At 40.1% G+C, this 23,465-nt stretch overlaps 1 gene segment (V, D, J or C); it reads right to left on the reverse strand.

Moving 5' to 3' along the window:
• Positions 1–983: 983 nt before the first annotated feature.
• On the reverse strand, positions 984–22,902 carry LOC140471834 (Ig heavy chain C region, membrane-bound form-like). The segment is given in 9 exon segments: positions 984–1,592; positions 1,732–1,859; positions 4,670–4,999; positions 5,454–5,762; positions 7,699–8,004; positions 11,119–11,418; positions 21,494–21,537; positions 22,353–22,677; positions 22,806–22,902. Coding segments are annotated over 9 exon segments (1,800 nt in total).
• Between the last annotated feature and the right edge of the window lie 563 nt (positions 22,903–23,465).

Below are 23,465 nucleotides of genomic sequence, written 5' to 3' on the forward strand. Positions count from 1 at the left end.
CCTGGAATGTTGCATCTTGTTTCCGGTGCCACGTTTTTGAAAAGATGCGAAGTTATGAGATTGAGTGCGCGAATGATTCACAACACTATTCCCGGAATGATACACCTCATCGACTATGAGAAATTGGGACTGTTCTCCTCTGCTGATAGTTTCCAGACTCTGTGAACAGTTGCTCTGATTGGTTCTCAATTCCGTCCTGCGTCACATAGATCCCCATGGCTGAATATTTCAAGTACTCATGAGCTCTGCCTTGCCTGATCAACATCGACCTCTGATTTATTATTTGTGAGGGTTGCTGTTCAGTAATATCCCTGTCTCAGATAGATCTCAGTCTCATTCCCTGGGATTTGACAGGTGTGGTGTGTCAAATAGATCCCAGGAATTGTGCTCCATGAGATTTAGGTGTGAGAAAAACTCCAGTTCTGAGAATCCGCCCTTGGATTGTGCACGTGTTGTGTGTGAATACCTGACTGAACGGTGACATTTTTGGCTGATGAATGTTTCGTTGGGCGCTTTAGGTGGCGATTTCTGCATTACTAACCCAGGCTTTCCCCACATTGGGAGCACGTTTAGTTGAGACGGTGTAGAGTAAAGTTTCAAACTCCTTTGCCTGCCTTATATAGGCTTCTGGTGGAGCAAAGCTCCTCATTTGTATCATTAGATGACCCGAGGTCGTGACCCTTTGTGCATAAGAGGAAATGTTCTCTAATCATTCTGCCTCTGGAGTGTTCCATCAGGCATATCGTGTGATAGATGTATTTACATTCGTGGGCTGCATGGTAGCGCAGCATTAAACTAAATGACTGGATGAAACACAACCAAACAGAACAAGTGAAAGCATTTGGCTGGGAAAGGAGTAGGATGTGGGAAAATGTATTATTACTGACTGGCCTTGAAGAAAGAATAAAGTAAACTCAAGGTTAGTGCATATTCATTTGAGATTTATTAACAATTTCAGAAAGCATTTTTATCCAAAAAGTTGATGTAAAAGCTAACAGAAGTGAATATAATGGCTGATACCACATTGAGATGAGAACACATGCGCTGTGAGCTGGGAATTTTCTGTACATCAGTAACAGTCACAAGAAAGGGAATACAAAGGCTCATCAGAAAGGGTTACATCAGTAACAGTCACAAGAAAGGGAGTACTAAGGCTCATCAGAAAGGGTTACATCAGTAACAGTCACAAGAAAGGGAATACTAAGGCCCATCAGAAAGGGTTACATCAGTAACAGTCACAAGAAAGGGAAGACAAAGGCTCATCAGAAAGGGTTACATCAGTAACAGTCACAAGAAAGGGAGTACAAAGGCCCATCAGAAAGGGTAGGCAACCATTCTGAGTAAGGAACTAATAAAAACAAAACAAATGTGCTTCAAACAACTGGGAACCTACAAATTCTTCCAACCACAACCATCTCAAAGATATCAAAGTAAAAAGGAAAATCCATCAATAATTGTCTGAGTTACATGCTGATAAACTGAAGTAATCTCACTGTTCGAGTCAGCAACTGGACAGATTGTAGATTGGGAATTCAGAGACCTTGATAAGCAGATCAGGAAAATCAAGGGGGTCCACAATTCATTCACTTAACCTGGAAAAGAGAGATAAAGCAATGACACAGATATTTATGATCAGGGACTTTCAGATTTAATGTTTATTCAATGGCACACTGAGAGATTTCACAAAACATATTGGGCTACTTGGCGTGAGAAAGATGTGATTATTCTCACCTTCACCAGAGTGACGGCAGCGCTGTAGAAAATACTCAGGAAGAACAAGGTAATGAACGTGGAAGCAGTTGTCCAGATGTTGCTGTTATCATCCTCATAGTCTTCAATCCAAGTGCGATCTATTGAATCTATGAATATAAAGCCGAGAGAACGCATTTAGATTGTTTATTGATCCAGATCGATCTATCTGCATCCAAGTCATGTAATTAGAGACCATTACATCTTCAAAAAGCAATCAGGTATTTCTCAAGTGTGACTCTTATCTGTATCTATTAATGACTCTCAGCAAGAAATTACAAATACTAACTGCACATGTTTTTTCTTCATTGTCCATGTCAGAACGTTTTAAATTATTTTTCTTTCAATCTATTATTTAAGGATATTATTATTTGAGGAATGCTTGTTATGAATGATTATTTTAATTATATCATTACATTTTAAATATAGGCTGTGACAGCACTTTAGTTGAAAATTGTGGCCATCACTGAATAAAAGGTCAAATGTGATTCTCATCTTTATGTATTGGTGACCAATTACTTGGCAAATCATGAATATAAGTGACATCACAGTCAGGACATTGCTTCATATTTTTGTTTGTAGGATCTGTACATTTAGGAATAAGTGTTTGTACATGTGTCCCTTAATTTATTTGATCTACTGGTTGGTGTGTTTGATTTTCCTTTAATGTTTGTGTATGTGGTTGTGAAGTCTCTTACTTCACTCTTGCCCACGTTGGAGTCTGTGCGTGAATAAACATATTCCTGTTCCTTTACTGCTGGTGTGCTCATGTGTTTGTGCACCTAAATTTTGGTCTTTTCACATTCTGTAAGCATCATTATGCTAATATTCCACTTCGTTGCTGCCCCTATGCTTATCTTGTAATGTCTTTGTGAGTGTTCACTTTTCATTAGTGCTCTCTAAAACGTGTGCTTATGTGTCTGTTTCAGATCCTACCTACAACTAGGTTATTTTCATGTTTATGCTTAATAAATGTTAGCATGCAATGTTATGCTTTGATGGATGTTTATATTTATATGATGATGTTTGCTTGTGTGGCAATCTTTCCTAAACCATCTCCTGATAAGCTTGTTTGTGTTATTGTTTGTGGATGCTTGCTGATGCTTGTACCCATTATCCTTATTTAATAAACGCCTCTCTATTTGTTGATCTATGCACTTGTGTGTCTGCATGTGAGACTCTGAATTTGTGTGTACATGTGATATTGTATCCATGCTGATCAATGTGGTTTAAAAATAACTAATTAAGCTGCCTCTGTCATTGTATGTTTGTGATTCTGAAAATGGGAAAATTATGATATTAATATTTATCTCTGTGCACTTACGTACCTTTGTGAGTTGACAAGTGGGAGGACATTTTTCAGAATTTGTATCTGTGTTCATGCGTGTATGTCTGTACGCATTGTACTGTATGAATGTAAATGTATTTGTGTGTTACCGTGTGTCTATGTTTCTCATGGTTATGTGTGAGTACCCCTGTTCATTTGTGCAAATGATTTTCATTCGGTGTATGTGAGTTTTTGTATGAGCTTAGAGAGTGTTCAAGTGCCACTTGCACGTGTGGCTCTGTGTGAGTATGCATATGTGACATCTATCTGCACATTTAAGTGTGCACATAAATATGTGTCTTTAGGTGAAAGCTCGTATATGTGTCATTACGAGTGTATTTGTGATCATCTCTCTGTATCTGTTCTTATACCAGACTGCAATTTTTATTATTCTAATTTATTGTTCTAATTTTAATGGATTTAATTAGATCTGACCTTGGTGTTGTAGGAAACATTTCCCATCGTCATGGAGAGATAAGTGTTTTATGAGCAACACTTCTGTTGCAGTGATAGAATTTCTGTCTCTGAGAGAAAAGTCTTGACTTCAAATCCCCACTGCCCAAGAGATAACATTTTTGAATATATTTATAAGAAAATGTCTACTTGTGTTCTGTATGTGAAACAAAATGATATCAGGTATTCGAATACCAGAATTGATCCCATGTGCTCCAGAAAACTGAGACAAACCTATGGAATACAAACCGGGACGATGCAAACACCAGTTTTGGATTATGGGAATCAATGTTAATCATTTGTTAACAGAGCCAAGCATGTCCAACATGCTTCAAAGGTATTATTTTGCATGGAAATGTTAAATCTTTGGACAGTAAGCAAGAAACTAACTGTTCCTGTTCGTAACTGGGTTACATGACAGAGGACATCTTCCATGAAAAGTCTTCACAGGGAGCACGAGGACAGACCATTCATCGTTCCCCTCCCCTCTGCTTCACGACAACTTATCTGTTGATTCTCTTTGGTGTGAAAGTGAAGATACTTTCTGTCAACTCATGCGCTGGTGCAAGATCCCTGGCAGTTCCCCAGAAACAAAGGTTACATTCAAACTGTTCTGCACTATTTACGATTGGTATGTTCCAATCAAATTTAATTTTAACGTGTCTTAAATTTACATTTCCAATTGGTGCAATATGGCAGTTTAAAACTGACATGAATTTTGTAAGAGTGTCCAATCGGGGGAATCAAGAACACCAAGTTCAAAACTCGTGCTCTACCCTTGACATAAAATGGACATTGTCAGATTTTGTCACAGAGGGATTTAGGATGCATAAGGTATTTGGCGGAATCCTGCAATGAGTGAGCTTTTTACTCTGTCTCTGACCCAGGGTGTATCTGAGCAGAGAACATTAACTGCACAAGACACTTGTCCTAGACCTGTTAATAATCCACTTTAAGTACACAGATGGAATGGAAGTCAGGGTGGGAAACAATTAATTCAGTATTTAACTCACAACTGGAGGGAAAAAAAAACACTTCTATTACTTCTGTTGAATTATTAAATGCAACTTTGAGATTTTTATTGACATGAATTAACAGTGTCCATCAGTGCAAGCGAAATGTTTACAAAACTTGGTTTACCGCTGGATTTATCGACTGTTCTGTTGATGATCTTCAGTGGAATCGCTTCATGTCCCACCACACAGGAGTAAGAAGCACCGCTGGCCCACTCCTCCGCTGTAATGGATAACAGGCTGTACATGAAGAAGGAGATGTTGTCACTCTCCGCCATCACCTCGGTGTTCTTGTAGTTACTGGGATTCACCGGCTTGTCATTGTTTGTCCACTTGACGAAGATCTCTCGGGGGGAGAAACCTCTCACTAAACAGGTGAGGGAGAGAAACCTCTGAGCGGAGATTTCTTCTGTTGGTGGTAGGAGGACCGACACTGATGGCTCCAGCGGATTAATCACTGCAGAACATTTGAGACAAATATAAATCAACCAAAAAATCCTGAACCAATATCACAATTTCACTAAATATTAAAATATGCCATGTTTAATTTGGGATTTATTCACTTCCGTTTACTAAAGGAGCAGAATGGTCCACATTCTGTCCAGTAAAAAAAGTCGAGTTTAATGTGAAAGTTGCCTCCATGTTTCCAGCCCACAACAAGGACATTCTGTCCAACTGTCATTGCTGATGGTGACGTCACAACCCAGGCTTCTTCCCACTTTATCTGACTTAATCAGAATACAATATCCTTTGGTCCATCTTTTTCTTAATCAGCTACCTAGCTATCCTGCCTTCAGATGCATCATTAATACTCCCAATGGTGTTTGTTCATTACCAATCACAGCCTGACATTGATGTAACTGGATCTGGATTACACATGGGATCCTTTGTGCTTTAATCTCACCGCTCACCTTTCTCCTTGTGGATGGAGTCTCTCCGCGGAGTTGGTAGATTCTGATGGTACACCACACATTCAAAAGTAACTCCACTCAGCCAGGCTTCAGTAGAAATGTCTAATTTGCTGATCACGCTGTCGGGATTCTGTCCAGGCTGGTCAGCAATCTCTGTTTTCAGAGGCTTCTTTTCTTGTTTCCAGGTCACGTTGACTCCAGAAGGAAAATTGGACACAACGCAGGTTAACGTCACCGTCGCCTCTAGTAAGACTTGTTCTACTGGCGGTGGGAGGATTTTAACGGTGTTAGGGTGGCACTCGGTATCTTCTATGAAACAAAAATCAAAGTCAATGAAAAATGCCCCTTTATGATACAAACAGTCAATCTTCAGATTACTTCTTCACAGGATGAAGACACCACCTTCAAAATGGCAACTCCAACTATTGCTGAAACGATGCTTACTGTTGTTGATGTATTTTGAATTGTGAAAGCATTTGTGATTACCTATAACATACCCTGTGTAATTACTCCTAAAGAACACTGGCTTTGTAACAAGTGAAACCTGAAAAAAAAAAAATAATCGAAGATACCATCATGTAACCCATGGAATTACCTTTCTTTCAGAGTCTGTCTCTCACTTAACTCCATCTATTGATACTTGTGACAAGGGTAATCTCAATATAATGAGTTCATTTCCATGTTCATAATCCTTAGGTGCAAATGCTGCTGGTCATGCTGACTGCCAAATCACATCCTACATTTTCGACAAATGATAATAAATAATAATTATTCTCTTTGCAGAGTTCTAAAGTGTTACAGGAGCGGTGAACAGCCATGGAAATTCTGTTCATTATATTTAACGTGATCAAAAATACTTTGCGTTATTGGTGTGATGTCATTCTCTAATTTATGTCATTGTTCCTCGTGAGCTGTGTTTGGAGCAGATCAGAAAACAAGACATTGAGTACAGTATTGGGTATCGAGAAGGACACCCATCTCCTTAAGTCTTTCCCTCCATTCAGTTTGTTCATAACTGGTCTGTACTTTCAGTTTATTTACGAAGGTGCGTTTTTTAATTTCTTCATAGAGCAGGGGAGAAAAAAACAAACAAAAGCGTCTTAAATTAATCTACAAACGCGATGGAAATGTGCACTAATTTTATAGACATCCACTACTCACTGTGTAAACATCGCTACCCCAAACCAGGCTAAATCAGCCTGTCTCGAGTTCCCAGTTCATTCATCCCTATTGGACCGTTCTTACCAGAATTTATTCTCCTGCCTCATCCACTAATTACAGAGAGCATCTTAAAGAAGCTCAGTGAGATCACGTTTATCCCAGTTGATGTGATACCCACTTGGTCTGGGGTCTGATCCCATAAATGAAGTTAAAGAGCTCAGTACCAGACAAAAATCGATGTCGTACAATGTCCAAGGTCAACAGGTCATTCCTGAGCAGGGAATGAAGCATTGAACGCATTTTGATTTATTTTCAAGTAAGGGTCACTGCATATTTTAACCACGTCATTTTGAGACCACAACATCATAAGATAGAGGATCAGAATAAGGCTGTACGGCCAACCCAGAGTTTAGATCAGAATGATGCTGGAAAAGCACAGCAGGTCAGGCAGCATCCGACGAGCAGGAAAATGGACGTTTCGGGCTACAGCCATTGTACTGTCTACTCTAAACAAGAGCCGATCTGTCTCTGGCTTAAATACACAATGGCCTGGCCTCCACAGCCCTCTGCAGCAACAAGTTCCACAGCCTCATCACCGTCTGGCTGAAGACATTTCTCCCCACATCTCAGTTCTAAACGGTGCCCCTTTGACCCTGAGACTGTGCCCTTGTGTCCGAGTCTTGCCTACCAGTCAAAACATCTATTCCACGTTCACCCGACCTCAGTCTCTCAGTATTTTCTATGTTTCAATCAGATATCTCTCCAATATCCCCCCCTCCACCTCCAAACTTATCCTTGAAGTGGCCCTCTGAACGCCTCTCCCAGCATGGTCAGGCAATAAACTATTTAACAAAGCTGACTGTCTATATATCTATCTTCAACAGAGAGGAAACATGCTTTTCTGACTTGCCAAAATGTTGAGTCATGAGCAATGCTAATGTAACACTCAAACTGAAATGCCATATGTGGCATGTTGGGAAACGAGAAGCTGTACCGTACTGTTTACTATGCCTGATAAATGAGCGTGTTTGATTCACATCAGAGTTTAGAATGATTTGTAGCTCTCTCAGTGTGTGTCTCTTACCCTGGAGTGCGGTGATGTTTTTACTTTGAATGTTCTCTCCATGAGTGACCTGGCAGGTATAGACTGCGCTGTTGAACCATTCACCATAAGGGACCATCAGCCGACTCGTCACCGAGAAGTTCCCGTCTGCCTCACACACGGGAGACGTGAAGAAGCCAGAATCCAAGGGTCGGCCATTTTTCAACCAACTCACGGAGATTGACTTCGGATGGAAATCGATGATTGAACAGACGACGGTTGCAAACTTGCTGCTTGCGATTTCTTCACTGGAGCTCACAGTTAGGAGAAGAGTTGGTGGGGGAATAACTAGATCATTAGGAAACACATTGCATAAATTATCTGACGAATTTCAGAACAAATACAATCAGTTCTCATATATCAAGGTTTCTTGTGGTTAATGGATACAAGAATCATAATTGTGCAGAGTGCTGGAGAAGCTGGGATCCACACAGAAAGATCAGCAGGACAATGTGAAAAGCTAAAATTATCGGACACAGCAAGGGAGTCAAGGAGGCATAGAAACTATAGGGCGGTAACATCAAAAGGGAGATAGCAATGTTGGATGGTATTCGTTTTAATGACAGAGTCTGATGAACAAGGCAGACAAATTACTGGCATAAATGAGGAAATGATGCGGTTGCTATCACAGAGACATATTGAGAGCCAGGCAGGAGTGGGCTATTCAATATTCCAGGATTTAGTGCCTTCAGGTGAGACAGGGAAAGATGGAAAAGGATGAGGGCTGGGGTGTACAGTGCAGAATGTTGCTTCTGTCGCAATTCTGACAAGAGTATTTTAGGCTGTAAAGAGAAATGAAATCATGGATACCTCCTCGAACAAAGGCAAATGGACAGTAGTTCAAAACCAAAATACAGCAAACATAACTACTGGGAGAGCACGATAGACCTTACTATAGGTCCAAAAGAGCAAGTGAACATACATGGGCAAATTTCAGAGAAATGTAAATTAAATAGGGGAATGAGAAAAGAGGTTTTTAACTTCCTCAGCATAGGCTTGGATATACATTTTGTCAAAAATTTAGAGGGAGCAGAATTCTGAAAATGCCCCCAGGAGAATATTTTAACAAAGTATGTGTTTAATACTGAGAATTTTAATCCAGACCTTGTAAGAGAGGGGTGAATCTGAACTTAACTTTAGGGAATGAAGTCGACCCAGTGGGTAAAACCTCAATGGTGGAACACTTTGCAGACAGTGATCGTAAATCAGTTGGATTTCAGATTGTACTGCAAAGGAATAGAAATTGGCCCAAAGTTCTGAAAAAGGGAAGGACAATTTTAGTAAGATCAGGTAATGACTTGACCAGAGTGGATTGGAAGCTGACACTTATTGGTAAATCTGAGTCAGAGCAGTATGACACATTTAAGAGAGAGATAAGAAAATCACAGGGAGGACATTTCCCAGGAAGCCACTGAGTGGGACCAAGAATGCAGTGGGCTTTGGACACCAAAGGGCATGGAGGGGGAGATAAAGAGAAACAAGGGAGGCTTCCGGTCTATACTGAAATCTCAAAACAATAGGAATTGGTATGGAGTACAGAATGTGCAAGGGGGAGTTTGAAAGACAGAGGAATTAGAAGAGCAAAAGGGACCATGAGAAAATAATAGCAGTCAAAATAAAGGAAAACATTTTTAAAAGTTACACGCTCATTCATAATAAAAGAATTATTCTGGAAACAGTAATGCTCATTAAGTGTATTATTGGAGTGTAGCCGGAGGATTAGGTTGTGGTCAAAACAAACGTGATGTGCCAGTGTTCAATAGTAAGAGGGACAATGTGGGGACAGAAAACATGGAGGGGTGTTGTGATGTAGTTTTCAGAAATTAGGACACATGATGTGATGTTCTGTGTTGTCTTGCTGAATGAAAAGTGGTTATATTTCCAGGGCAGATGAAAAGTATACCGAGCTGTTGAGCGATGCAAAGGATGAAATAGTTGGGTCGCTGACAATAATTTAGAATTCCCTTTCTGGCCACAGTAGTTGTGCCAAGTGAGTGTAGATCAGCCAACGTTGCACTGTCATGCAGGACGAAGGAAGGTATAAATAATGAAAACACAGATCTGTCAAGCTCATCTCAGTGGTAGGGAAACTATTGAGAAGTGAAATTAGTCTTCATTTGGAAGATAAATCAACAATTTTCAGCACGGTTTTATTGAGAGGAAGTCATGTGTAAGAATTTGATAGTAGTTTTCAGAGAGATAACTCGATGTCCAGATGATAGAAATAATCAGAGCCAATGGGATCGGAGTTAATTTGACAGATTGGATCGAGAACTGGCTGAGTGGTGGGAGCAGGGGATAATAGTCATCGGGTGTCTGCGTGACTGGAAATCTATGTCTCCTGGTGCTCTGTAGGGATTGGTTTGATTTCCTTGTTATTTCTCTTACATACTAATGATTAAGTCTCAAATTTAGGAGGATTAACCAGTGAATTCACAGATGAAATGAAAACTGTCATGTTGGTAAATCATGAGCATAATGGCTTTAGATTGCAGGAGGATATAAAAGGGTTGGTTGTATGTGAAGTGAAGTTGCAAATGGAAATTATTCTGCATAAATGTAAGGTGATGTAATTCGGCAGAAGAATCTGTGAGGTATGACGTTTTGAATGGTGGAACCCTGGAAAGGCCTGAGGATCTTTGGTGCATGTACCCACCGATCCCCTATAGTACTGTGTCGTCTGGATAAAGAGGCTAAGAAGGTGAGAGGATATTTTCTTTTATGAACCGAGACAATGACAATGAAGAGTAGGGAGAAGATACTGGAACTTAATAGAACACTGGTTAGGCCATACTGAAGCGTTGTATGCATGTTATCGAAGGAATGTGATTACACTGAAGGCAGTATTGATGAGATTTGCCAGGATCTTGCCTGGGTTGGAGGGTTTTAGTTATGAAACTAGTTTAGATAGACAGGGGTTTTCCTTGGAGCAGAGGACAATTAGGGAGAAGATTATCATGATGTCTAGAATTATTTTAGGCATAGACAGGGTAAACTGGATGAAACCTTTCCCCTAGATGGAGAGATCAATGCCTCAGGGGCACAGGGTGAAGGTAAGGCCAGGAGCTCCCAGGGGGATCTCAGGGGAAAACAAAATCAAACAGAGGGTGGTGTTAGCCTGGAGCTCAGCACCTATAAGTCATGTAGACATTGAGCCCCTCATAATAGGTATGAAGTATTGCGATGCATCCTTGCAAGGGCAAGTCACACAAAGCAATGGATCAGGTGCTGGCACATGAGACTGGAATACTTAGGTGGCTGTTATTGATAGGCGTGAACTGGATGGATCAAAGGGCTTTGTTCCTGTGCTGTATAAGGTGATTCTGTGAAAACGGTTATAAATAATGCCTTATTCATATTAATCTCAGATGCTCTGTTTATCTCAGATCCCACAACACATACCTGTACATGGCATTTCTTTGATCTTGTGTGACCCGCTGTGTTGAACCTCACAGTAGATTTTGCAATCTGCCGCTGACTCGGGCAGGGTTAACTGGCTGCTCAGGGTATAGGTTCCCTTCTTGTTTCTCACTGATGGGTAAGTCTTAAATCCAGTCGTGATTAACTCCCCACCTTTCTTCCAGGTTACCTTGGTGACGTCAGGGGAATAGTCCATCGCCAAACAACCAAAGGTCGCAGAACCGGTGTCGTGCTCTTGACAGGAGGAGACCAGGCCATAAAGCGTGGGGGGAGATGGTGTCTCTACAATAGAATGACCAATTGAGTAAGTTAGTTTCTGTTCATTTGACCTTATCAGTTACTCAAATGTATCCTCAGCTGTAAACGTTTGCCAGTATGCTCCCACTGAGTCTACAGCATAACTGGAGTTTATTTTTGTTTCCTACCAGTTGCTGATCATGATCATTGGTTCCTTCTTTAGAAACATGCCCTCGACCTTGACCATTGCCATATAATTTAGGAAGAAGAACATCCTGATCCCACCCCAGTAACTTTGAAGATCTCACCAACTGACACTTCACTGGATTGCTGTGAAGAGCAAAGAAGTTTCACAAAATACAAACCAAGGAAATGCAGATTCATCAAAATTCTACAGTGTGTGCAAACAGGCCATTTGGCACAACAAGTCCACACCCACCCTCTGAAAAGTAACCCATCCAGACCTATTCCCCTACCCTATTATGCTACAGTTAACCCTGACTAATGCACCTAACCTCCCAATCACTGAACACAACATTTGCAATTCCCCGAGGCTGGAATGGAACCCGAGTCCCTAGCACTGTGAGGCAGCAGCGCTAACCACGGAACCAGCGTGCTGTCCCACTAGGTACTGTGCTGCTGGAAATACCCAACCGCTGGCAGTACCCCCGGAGAGAAATCAGAGTGAATCATAGAACATAGAACATTACAGTGCAATACAGGCCCTTCGGCCCTCGATGTTGCGCCAACCTGTCATACTAATCTGAAGCCCATCCCACCTACGTCTGTATGCCGAGGTAAAAACAATGACTACAGATGCTGGAAATCCGATTCTGGATTATTGGTGCTGGAAGAGCACAGCAGCCCAGGCAGCATCCAAGCCTGTCCAATGATGACTTAATCTTGGCGAATCTACTACCGTTGCAGGCAAAGCATTCCATTCCCTTACTACTCAATGAGTAAAGAAATTACCTCTGACATCTGTCTTATACCTATCTCCCCTCACTTTAAAGTTTTGTCCCCTCGTGTTTGCTGTCCCCATACTTGGAAATCAGGTCCAGTGAGCCTTCCTCACTTATCAATGCAAGGCAGAATGTTCTCTCTGGGAGGAAGGTCACTGCAGCAGCAGCACAGGCAGGAGCTGAGCACTGGGACAGGGAGGAGGGCTGTCACGGCTGAACTCATGTCAATTGTCTGGAAGTTGAAACATCTAATTTACAATTATCTGAATTCTGGAGGCCTCTGAAAAATGGAGGACCATTAAGGTTCAGAGACTTTGGAGTGTTACAGCTGAGTATTTACGTAAATATGATTTGAGAAATGAACTGGTAATCTTTAAATTTAATAACTATCAAATTGACACACAGTTCACCACCAAACCTCATCTTTCAGACTAACCACTGCACTTACTCTGTCTAGACCTAAATTTCCACTCACATTGACAAACCCTACCCATTCATGCCCGGAACACACAACCCCGATCACACAAAACACATCCAAGGCAATCCATATTGGTAGTATAGCTGAGAAGAGAGATCTCGGTGTCCATGTACATAGATCCCTAAAAGTTGCCAGCCAGTTTGATAAGAGTTATTTAGAAGGCATACTTTGTGTTGGCTTTCATCAATACAGGGACTGAGTTTCAGAACCACGAGGTTAGGCTGCAGCTGTACAAAACTCTAGTGTGGCCGTACTTGGGAGTATTGTGTACTGTTCTGGTCACCACATTATAGAGAGAATGTGGAAGCTTTGGAAGAGATTAGAGGAGGTTTAGCAGGATGTTGTTTGGTATGGAGGGAAGGTTTAATGAGGAAAGGATGAGGGTCTTGAGGCTGTTTTTGTTTGAGAGAAGAAGGTTGAGAGGTGACTTAATTGAGACATAAAAGATAAACAGAGGGTGGACAGTGAAAGTCTTTTTCCTTGAATAGTGATGGCTAGCAGGAGAGGACATAGATGATAGATGTCAGAGGTTGTTTCTTTACTCAGAGAGGAGTAGGGGCATGGAGCGCACTGCCTGCAACAATAGTACACTCGCCAACTTTAAGGGCATTTAAAAGGTCATTGGATAAATTTATGGATGAAAATGGAATAGTGTAGGACAGATAGGCTTCAGATTGGTTCCACAGGTCAGCACAACTTTGAGGGCTGAAGAGCCTGTTCTGCACTTTTATGTTCTATATTCTATATTCCAGATGGACATATGATCTCAATTCCTTTCACTCATTTACACTCCTGCCGCCCTGCACCTGGCCCATGGTGAATCTGGCCCTGACTGGACATGGCACCATCATTTTCACAACCTCTGACAAAAGCCCACTACCCAAGACATGACCTCAGCCCTTGATCACTGACCTCTCATCTTACCCAAGTCAACCTGTGCACATTGCATCCTACCTCCTTTCGCATCTGTGCTTTACAACCTACCATTTTGCCAGACTCCGAGCTTTGCATTTTGACAACACGTCCACCTGTCACTTCATTACAGTGACCTTCCACCCTGAAACATCCTGGCACTCTGCCCGCCGCTACACTAACCAGCCTGGCATCCTGCCCACCTCTCCATAAACCTGCCTGGCAAAGACAGACCTCCTGCATTTCAGCTCAAACTACCCCTCACCTACCAAGCACAATTCGAACAAATTATCCTGTGACCATTACCATTTACCTTGATGCCACCTTGCCAGACAGAGTGCATGCAAGCTTACCCAGCAGCCAGCCAACACCTCACAGCCTACCAGCCCAAACTCTCCCACATGCCCAATCTAGCCCCTCACTTGCTCACCACCTTCCAACTTTGAGCCTATTCCAATATAAAGTCAGTGAGTCATAAAGTCGTACAGCACAGAAACAGTTCCTTTGGTCCAGCTCATCCATGCTGACCAGAGTTCCCAAATTAAACTAATTCCACTTGCCTGCCTTTGACCCATATCCATCCAGACCTAACCTGTTCCTGTAGCTGTTCAAATATCTTCTAAATGTTGGACCTATCTCTGCATTTACCACTTCCTCTGGCAGTTCATTCCAATGTTTTGGACAGTTACAACATGAAGCCCTAACTCCTGCACTCAGTGCTCTGACCAATGAAGGTACATGTGCAAAACACTTTCAACACACTAGGTACCTGAGACAACGCTTTCAAGAATCTATGAGTCTGAACCCTCAGGTTCCTCAGTGTTCAACATCACTATCCAGTGCCCTACCATTAACTCTGTAAGACTCTATGAGTCTGGACCCTCAAGGCCCTGTGTTTAAACATCACTATCCAATGCCCTACCATTAACTCTGTAAGTTGTGACCTGATTTATCTTCTCAAAATGCAACACGTCGTATTCATTTAAATTAAACTCCTTCTGCCACTCCTCAGCCCATTGGCCCAGCTGATCAAGATCTCATTGTACATTTAGATAACTTTCACTGCCAATTATACCACCAATGTTGGCATTACATGCAAACTTACAAACCTACAAACCATGTCCCATTCAATGTTTTTATGGCTTTCAACCAATATTGTAGCCTGTTTCCCTTTCTCCCACATATCTGTAGTATTTTTTTAAGGATTGAAGGAATCTATCTCCTTATTGAAATCATTTAATGTTTTGTCCTCAATCAATTTCTGTGCTGGAGAATTCCAAAGGTTCACCATTCTTTTGCTGAATAGTAAACAATCAGGTTCAATGTTATCGAGTGTTGGGAAAATTGGTGAGCAGCAAGATTAATGATGATCCCATGAATGGAATAGCCTTCTCGAGGGGCCAAGGTGCCTTCTTCAACTTCCATTTTGCATGCTGTCATGTCCCTTCGGCAGCATGTTCCAAAACTGTGACCCTTGAGGATAAGGGCGCACATGTATGTAAATACTTCTCCTGAAAACTTTCCTCCAAATCAGACTTCAACTTGACTCACAACTATTTCCCTGCCCGTTTCCTCTTCCTCAATCACAGCTATGGGACTCACTTCCTACCAGCGCTGTGAATGTGCTAATACCACACCAACTTCAGCAATTCAAATAGACTGATGACAACTGGTTTCTCAAGGCGATATAAAAAGTCTGACATTCCACACCGGTCTAGAGATTCAAACAACCACTGGAAGAATTGTAAATTATTTGAGGCACTTGTGTGTCTACACAAGATGACATGGTTTCCTTTTGTGTGATTTGACTGTGTTTTCACTGAAGGAACAGAGCTATTTCTTAATCATATAATAGGAATCAAGCATCCCTCATTTTTAGCAAGGCAATCACATATTATATTTCTTTATTCCAGGGAAGTATAGTGTTAAATTTATGAAATATGATGATTGGGATGTTTCAATTGGAAATAGTCAGAGATTTAAAGTTTACTTTCATGAGCAATTAATTCCAGCCTCATTGTTTCACAGTACTCACAGGAATGTCTTTCAAAAATGGTGACTCCCTTTGTTTACTGAATCAGTAAATCTAGGATAGTTTTTGCTTGTTAATCAAAGGTGTTAAAGAGTTTTAGCCAAAGGGAGACCTGCGGATTTAGCTCACAGATACTCCATTATCTAAGTAAGTGGTGGAACAGCTCGAGGGGCTGAGTGCACTCCTCTTGCTCCTACCTTCCTATCATTGTGTCATTCGTTAAGCTAGCACTGGCGGTGAACACTTTTTATTAAAATATTTCAACAAATTAATTGTTTCACACATGCTTTAAAAAAATTCTGTTGATTATCTGGAAAGAGATCATTGACATTCTCTATTTGAGTGATCAAAATAATTTCCACCCAATTACAGCAGCCACTGCACTCTGGAGTGGGTTGTTACTTCACAATAGTTTCTTGTGAAACTCCAGCTCGAGATCAGGGCGCTCAAATTCAATGATTCTCTGATATTTAATATCTCTGAACATTCGCAATTTGTTCAAATGCATCTTTTCTCTGAAGAACGTGTTTAATCGAACAGAACTTTTTTCAATGAAACAACAAACTTTAAATGCTAGAAAACCAAAATAAAAGACAGAAATTTCTGAAGAAACTCAGCAGGTCTAGCAGCTCCTGTGGAGAGAAGGCAAGGTTAACCTTTCACATCCAGAGACCCCCTCTTCACCAAATTGTTTTCATGTTTTTGACACAAGAGCTCACACATGTTGAGATAAACAGTGATTACGTTGGCTTGACTCCTGTTGGAGAAAGGATTCTTAGCAGAGGTACTGGATGGTCGGAGTTAGCAATTCAAGACCATCTGAAAAGCTATCTCCATCTGCTGCAAGTGTTGGATTCAGCGGAACTCCCACTGGACTGAACAATCAAATTCAGCTACAGCACTGGTTTAATATAAAGGTGAGCACTTACTCTATTAACACCATCTAGCGAAGCCCAAACGCTTGTGAACAAATATTGATCTGGAAAAAGCTGCTAACTGCCAAAATTCTGTTTAATATCTAAGAGAGACAAGTCAGGACAGCGATTGAATAGATTTCACTGGCCTCTGTGAGTGGAATTCCAACAAACACCCAAACATCTCAATCTGCTTTCTTGCACTGAAGTAACCTGATAAGAGATGGTGTTACATACCTCTCTAACAGGTTGTAAGTGAACACAGGCCACCTGGCACAGAATCAGGGACACGACTACAACATCACAACAGACCTGAACACAATGAGCTCGACACTATCACAGAGAACACAGCCCACCTGTTTTGACAGTACATAAACCATGTTAGTTATTAACACCTTCCAACAACCAGGAATTGTTTCAGAATGTTTGTACAATGAAAGTAACATTTCAACATTTATCCAAGAATACTTTGATAGCAGCTCCGAATTGTTCAAACTCTATGGGAACTACAGAGGAATAAAACTAGGAATTGTATTGCCATCAATTCACTGTCACTGGATTACAACCTCGAACTCCCTTCCTCTTTCCCCTGTGAATGTTGCTGCACCAGATGGTCTACTTAGTCTGAAAAAGATTAAAATGTTTTGAAGTGTAATATGACCATTGCCAGTGACATTAAAAGCTGATAATAGGTTTTCAAATAATAAGATGCAAAAAAATTCTGATTCTACATTGTGCCACGAAACATGTCCTGCATAACTGAGGCACAAAGAAAGTATACAGCATATTTCCATCTGCCTCGCTCAATCAAATATCTCTCGTTGCCAACAACCAATTTCAAAACTCTTGCTATCTGCTTTTTGTTCCTGAAACGCTCGTTCAGATTGGAACAACTTAGTCAGGGCTCTCAATTCTGAGGCACCTAATCGAATATTGTATTTCTGGCCGATAAAAATGGTTTTGAAGCGCGAGATGAAATTGAACTGTCTGAGATTCAGGGATCCGAATTGGACAATTTACAAAATGGTCAGGACCGTTGACAAGTTAGTCAGAGATAGCACTGAAACAAACTGTACAACAGACTTAATCCTAGAGGATACATTGCACAACTCCTCACGTCAAATATATTCACTGTACTTGAACATTCATCAGTGGAACTAACCAGTGGATTAATGTGAACGAGAATGTGTTCACAATGAACATAAATAACCACTGAGTTAATAAACTTCATAAGTCATTGTATTTAATAAAATGATTGAGGTGGGAAATATCGCCAATTAAAGCACAGATCCGGAGGCAATGGATTATTCTGTAAATTATTTTTACATATTCTTAAAACGTTCCATGAACTGGGAGATTTTGCATGCACTGCATAAAGTCAATACTGCATTCCAGTGTGGAAAGCATTTCTGTTGAAGGAATCAGGGCAAGGTCATTTTCTTGTTAACTGCTTTTAATGAACGAAAATGTTTAAAAAGGTATGAATTCAAAACATGCTTCTGTCTGGAGTTGCCCGCTTTAACAGATGTCTAAGTAAATGTGGGCACTGCTGCCTCACAGATCCAGGTCCCCAGGCTCGGTTCCAGCCTTGGGTGACTGCCTATGTGGAGTTTACACAATCTCCCCTGTGTCTGTGTGGATTTCCTCCCACAATCCAAAGATGTGCATGTCAGGTCAACTGGTCATGCTATATTGTCTATAGTGTTAGGTGCATTAGTCAGGGGTAAATATAGGGTCGTGGAATGGGTCTGGGTGGGTTACTCTTCAGACGGTCGGTGTGGACTTGTTGGGCCAAATGGCCCGATACATACTGCAGGAAATCTAATCTGAACGATTGTCACACTTAACAAATGTGAGCAGATTCCTTCGGATCGCTACATTGCAATAAATCGGTCAAGTATATTAATTAAAATAAATATTACTCTATTTTCAGAGTCTGAATACACAACGTGCTCCGTTATCCTCTAGTTCATGTCTTCTGCAAATTTGTGAACTCTGCATATGTCTGAACACATCGATGTAAAATGCATTCTCTGCGTTTGCAGCAAGTACTCCCATGGTTTTAAGAATAGAGTTCCTACAGTATGGAAACAGGCCATTTGGCCCAAAAATTCCACATTGACCCTCTGAACAGTAAGTAGCCCAACCAGACCCATTCCCCATAATTTATATTTACCCCTGACTAATGCACTCTAACCTAGACATCCCTGAACACTATGGCTGTGCTAAATTGCACAAATCACCTGACCTGCACATCTTTTGGACTGTGGTAGGAAACCAGAGCACCCGAAGGAAACCCACGCAGACACAGGGAGAATGTGCAAACTCTACACAGGCAGTCACCAGAGGGTGGAATCGAATTTGGGATCTTGGCGCTGTGAGGTAGTAGTGCCAACCACTGAGCCACCATGCTGCCCTGCGAGTTCATGAGTGAATTATTTTAATTAATTCAAAATTTGTCCTTCGTCACATAATTCACGATAGCAGATGTTTCCGAAAGAATGACTCTTCAGTTGATTTTTTTTGTAAAATGTAACTATTTAATTAAAATGCACAGATTGGGAACACATAAAGCACTGTGCAGATTAAATAATTCAGTTAATGTTTTATTTTTATCCTGCAAATCCAGTTTAATCAGGGACATAACAATGAATTAACTCAAGTTACGTATGAAACTGATCAAAACAGTGAAACTGATCTGTTATTCATAGAATTGTGCAGAATTTCCAAATGGTCTTTGTCAATGATCTTTTCCAGTCAGAAAAATATGTATGTAGTGTACAGCGGAATTGAAAGGTGTTTCTTGATCAATTATAACACAGTCATGGCATTTTTGCTCAAGAGCAAGAACTATGAGAACATTAGACTTTTGAAATGCTATTTATATTTCTCTATGACTTGTAAACTGTTTAAAGACAGACCTTGTGATTGAACTAGACAGTGGAGTTCTGAATTTGGATTGGAAAGCATGGATTAGATTAATCCTTAATTATTACTTTTAAGTAAAAATGGTGCCCGAAGGTATCTGTTTTCACTTCATTTCTAAAACCTTTGCGATTTGCCTTTCACTTAATAATAGGCTTTATGAAATTTCAACTCGCATGCTGATTGCATTGAATGAGGAACCTGGAGCGGTTCACTGTCACCAACCGTGTTAACATTGCCAAACAATGTTGAAACCAGAAACAGTTTCCCAAATATAACACACTTAATGTTACCCAAGCACAGTCCTTCCTCAACAGATGAACGATCACCAGATCACAACATGGTGTGTTTGCAGCAGAACTGGCTCTGCAAACATTTTCAACAGAACCAAGAACATGATGTAACCTCACAAAAAAAAAACAAATTGAAATCTAACAAAGCTGCACAGAATCCAGCAAACTAATGATTATATTGGATGGAAATAACAAGTCATAACAACAACCTTGTTTGTGAGGGGACTTAACACTTAAAGCTGTAACGTTTCTGGCAACAGTTCAATTTATTTCCAACCTGCACACCCTTCTTGATCATGACAATCTTGTGCAGAGTACAGTAGAGCGGTTGAAGGCATATATTGATTAATCACTTCATCGTCAAAACAAAATTATTTGAATTGACAAATTTTACCACATTATAATTTTAAGTTAGTTTCAATTACATAATTTGATCAATTCTGCAGTTTCAGATTTTAGTCCCAAATTTTATTTTGAATGAGGCTACTCAAAACAAAATTCAGCTAGTTTACAATTAGAACTGAGTTTTTTTTTAAAAAGTCAATACATTAAAAACTTGTTTTTTTCATTTCTCACACTTCCGGGTTTCTTCCTTAAGTTTGTTTTCAGTTACAAATGGATGTAATGTTTTCAATCAAGCAGAGAAAAATGTGTCCTATAAGTTTAACAAATGCAGAAATGATAAATGAAAAACAAAAGAACTTCACAAATATTGGTAATGAACAGTAATCCAGAGAGTCAATCTCCTCACCAGAAAGAAAACACCAATTACAGAAAGCATGACAACGCTGATCAATTTCACAAACTGAATAAGAATTCAATCAACTCTCTTCAACAGAATCAAGGAAAATAAAATCAGAATCCAATCAACTCAAAACAACAGATTTAAATGAAAGATAATCAGAATCCAACCAATTCAATTCAACAGAATCAAATAAAACTATTTCAAAAGCCAATCAACACAATTCAACAAAACCGAGTAAAATCAAAATTCAGAATCCAATTAACACAGTTCAAACTGAATCAACGAAAGCAAAGCCAAACTCCAATCAACTCAATTCAACAGAATCAAGTAAAACAAACTCAATCTAATGCAATATAGCACCGCAAGAAAATTGTATGAGATTCTAACCTGCTTGTCATCAACAAAAATAACAAAATAAATGAGATAATATAATCATGGTAAGAACATATATTCAAGAAATGAATAATGATATTTTAGCATATTTTAATCATGTTTGGTAATATCTTGAACATCTTTGAATTCTTAGCATTTGTTGTTGATAATAAAACTCACAGTCAGGGTGTCACTAACATTAAACATTATTTATAGCTGACAGATTAAGAGACATTAGGTGTTTCAAGTAACCCAGCCACACAGAATGCCCATCTGATCAAAAAAAAGAGATACACTGAGCAACTGACTCTATCATCACCATTTTAACTATTTGCTGAGCCTTAACTGAAGTCTATAATCCGTCTGAACAAAAATCAATCCGAACTAAACCAAACTCAGCACAGAATCTGAGTTTCACTTAATTCAGAAATTCGTCACATGAATAGAAAGTTTTTAAAAATTCACTAAGAAAGTTCAAAGTTCTTACCTGAAGTCACTGTCACCATGGTCCCTTGGCCCCAGTATTCAAGATAGTCACAGTGTTACATTCTCTGGACTGGGTCACACAATAACTAGCTCTACATAAAACAAATCAAAAATCTACCATCATTTTAAATTTTCAGAACCACAGGCAAAATAAAGTCAGGATAAATCTGCATCACATAATTGCGCTAGTGAATTCTGATCATTCTTGATAAACTTTAATACTGTTTTATCCTTCACAGAGTAACACATGAGCTGATTCTCAAAATTCCCAACGGTGTATTGATAATTACCCAACACTTTTACAAATTAAATAATGATACTGGCATTAAACCGCACAGAACTAATACTGCACTGCAAGTTAACGCAGTTTGTAGAAGTAATCACTGACTAGTTTCAAACAGTGGAGGCTGAATAGGTTTTTGTATTGATCATAATTGCAGTGTCACCCAGTATCACAATGATGTAGACCAGTACACTCATTCTCTGTTCTTTACTCTAGGTCTCAATTTTCATTTGAAAGAGCCATTTAGTCCTGATCATGTTTAGAATTAATGCCATAGTTGACATAACAATTAGCAGTGATTTCCTGAGCTGTCAGATATATTAAAACGAACATTTTGTCCGAGCATTTAATTGATGGAAGTGTTAGCAGTACATATGACATGCCCAAAACATTGTCCCATTGTGTCACCAGTTTGCCAGTTTAAATTGTACATTTCCTCTTTGATAGTTTTGTAAGAGGCAGCCTGAGGTCTGCTTCAGATCGCAGTTGGTATAATTACATTTAAAACTCGTACTGACCGTCAGTTTATGATGGAATTGACAAAATGTTCACTCGAGCTGTTTTTGAATGGGTCCAGCCCTGGTTCCTCTCGCTGTGGTATCTTGCACAGTAATAGATGGCGGTGTCTTCGATCTTCAGGTTCCCCATGTCCAACGTGAAAATGTTGTTTGAATTGTCTTTGGACGCAGTAAATCGATTCTTAATCGCTGGTGCATAGTTACTGTCGGATGAACTATAGTACTGAAGCAGCCACTCCAGACCCTGTCCGGGAACCTGTCGGACCCAGTACATGTAGCTGCTGCGAAGATCGAAGCCGCTGGTTTTACAGGTCAGTTTCAGGCTGCCTCCGGGACGGCCAGACTCTGCCTCTGGCTGAGTCAACACAATCTCCGACTGGACACCTTTAAAAAAGAAAACAAATAAACCATGAGCATTAATGCTGATGAAATGATGGCTGAGTCTTTTACATTCCTGCGGTAGACTAACATTGAGACAGTGACAAAGACAGACTTGAACAAAAAACACTCACATGATAAGAAAGTTAGGAATATACTGAGAAAAATTGTCGAAACAATCATTCTGATAACTTGTGGGAAGCGGTTCTGTCAAGATCTTTCGAAACAGAGCCGACCCAGGAGTGTTGAATTACGGTCTGGTGCCCAGGATTTATATGGCCATCGGAAAGGCCCGGCTTACAGCTTCCGAATGTTGGTTTCCTGCTGGAGGCTCAGACTGGATCCTGGTCTCAGCTTGTACAGCCCGAACACATGGGATCATGGATTTACGAGGTTATGCTGAAACATGGACATATACACATCTTGGGATATTTATTTTGCTGAATAGCTTCTTTGGGAGTGTTTTTATTTAAATGGTGGAAGTAAAATTGAGTAGCTTCTGTTCTGTTTCACATGATAGTTGCAAGTATTTTGTTTAAAAAAAAACAAATTCATTCGGATGTTAGCTCCCTTTATCTCTACATTCATTCACAAGCAGATAAAACTAAAATCAAAGTTCAAACATATTACCAGCTAGTAAAACAATTGAGCTTGTTTTCCCAGGACACTGCCAGTCTCTGTCCCAATACAAAATAACATGTAATTCACACTAAACATTTCAAAATTCAATTTAGAGAACTGAACACAGAGCTTGTCCAAAGTGATTATATTTAGAATATTCAATTAGAAGTTAA

This window comes from Chiloscyllium punctatum, unplaced genomic scaffold (assembly GCF_047496795.1).
Source record: "Chiloscyllium punctatum isolate Juve2018m unplaced genomic scaffold, sChiPun1.3 scaffold_157, whole genome shotgun sequence".
NCBI classification, from domain to species: domain Eukaryota; kingdom Metazoa; phylum Chordata; class Chondrichthyes; order Orectolobiformes; family Hemiscylliidae; genus Chiloscyllium; species Chiloscyllium punctatum.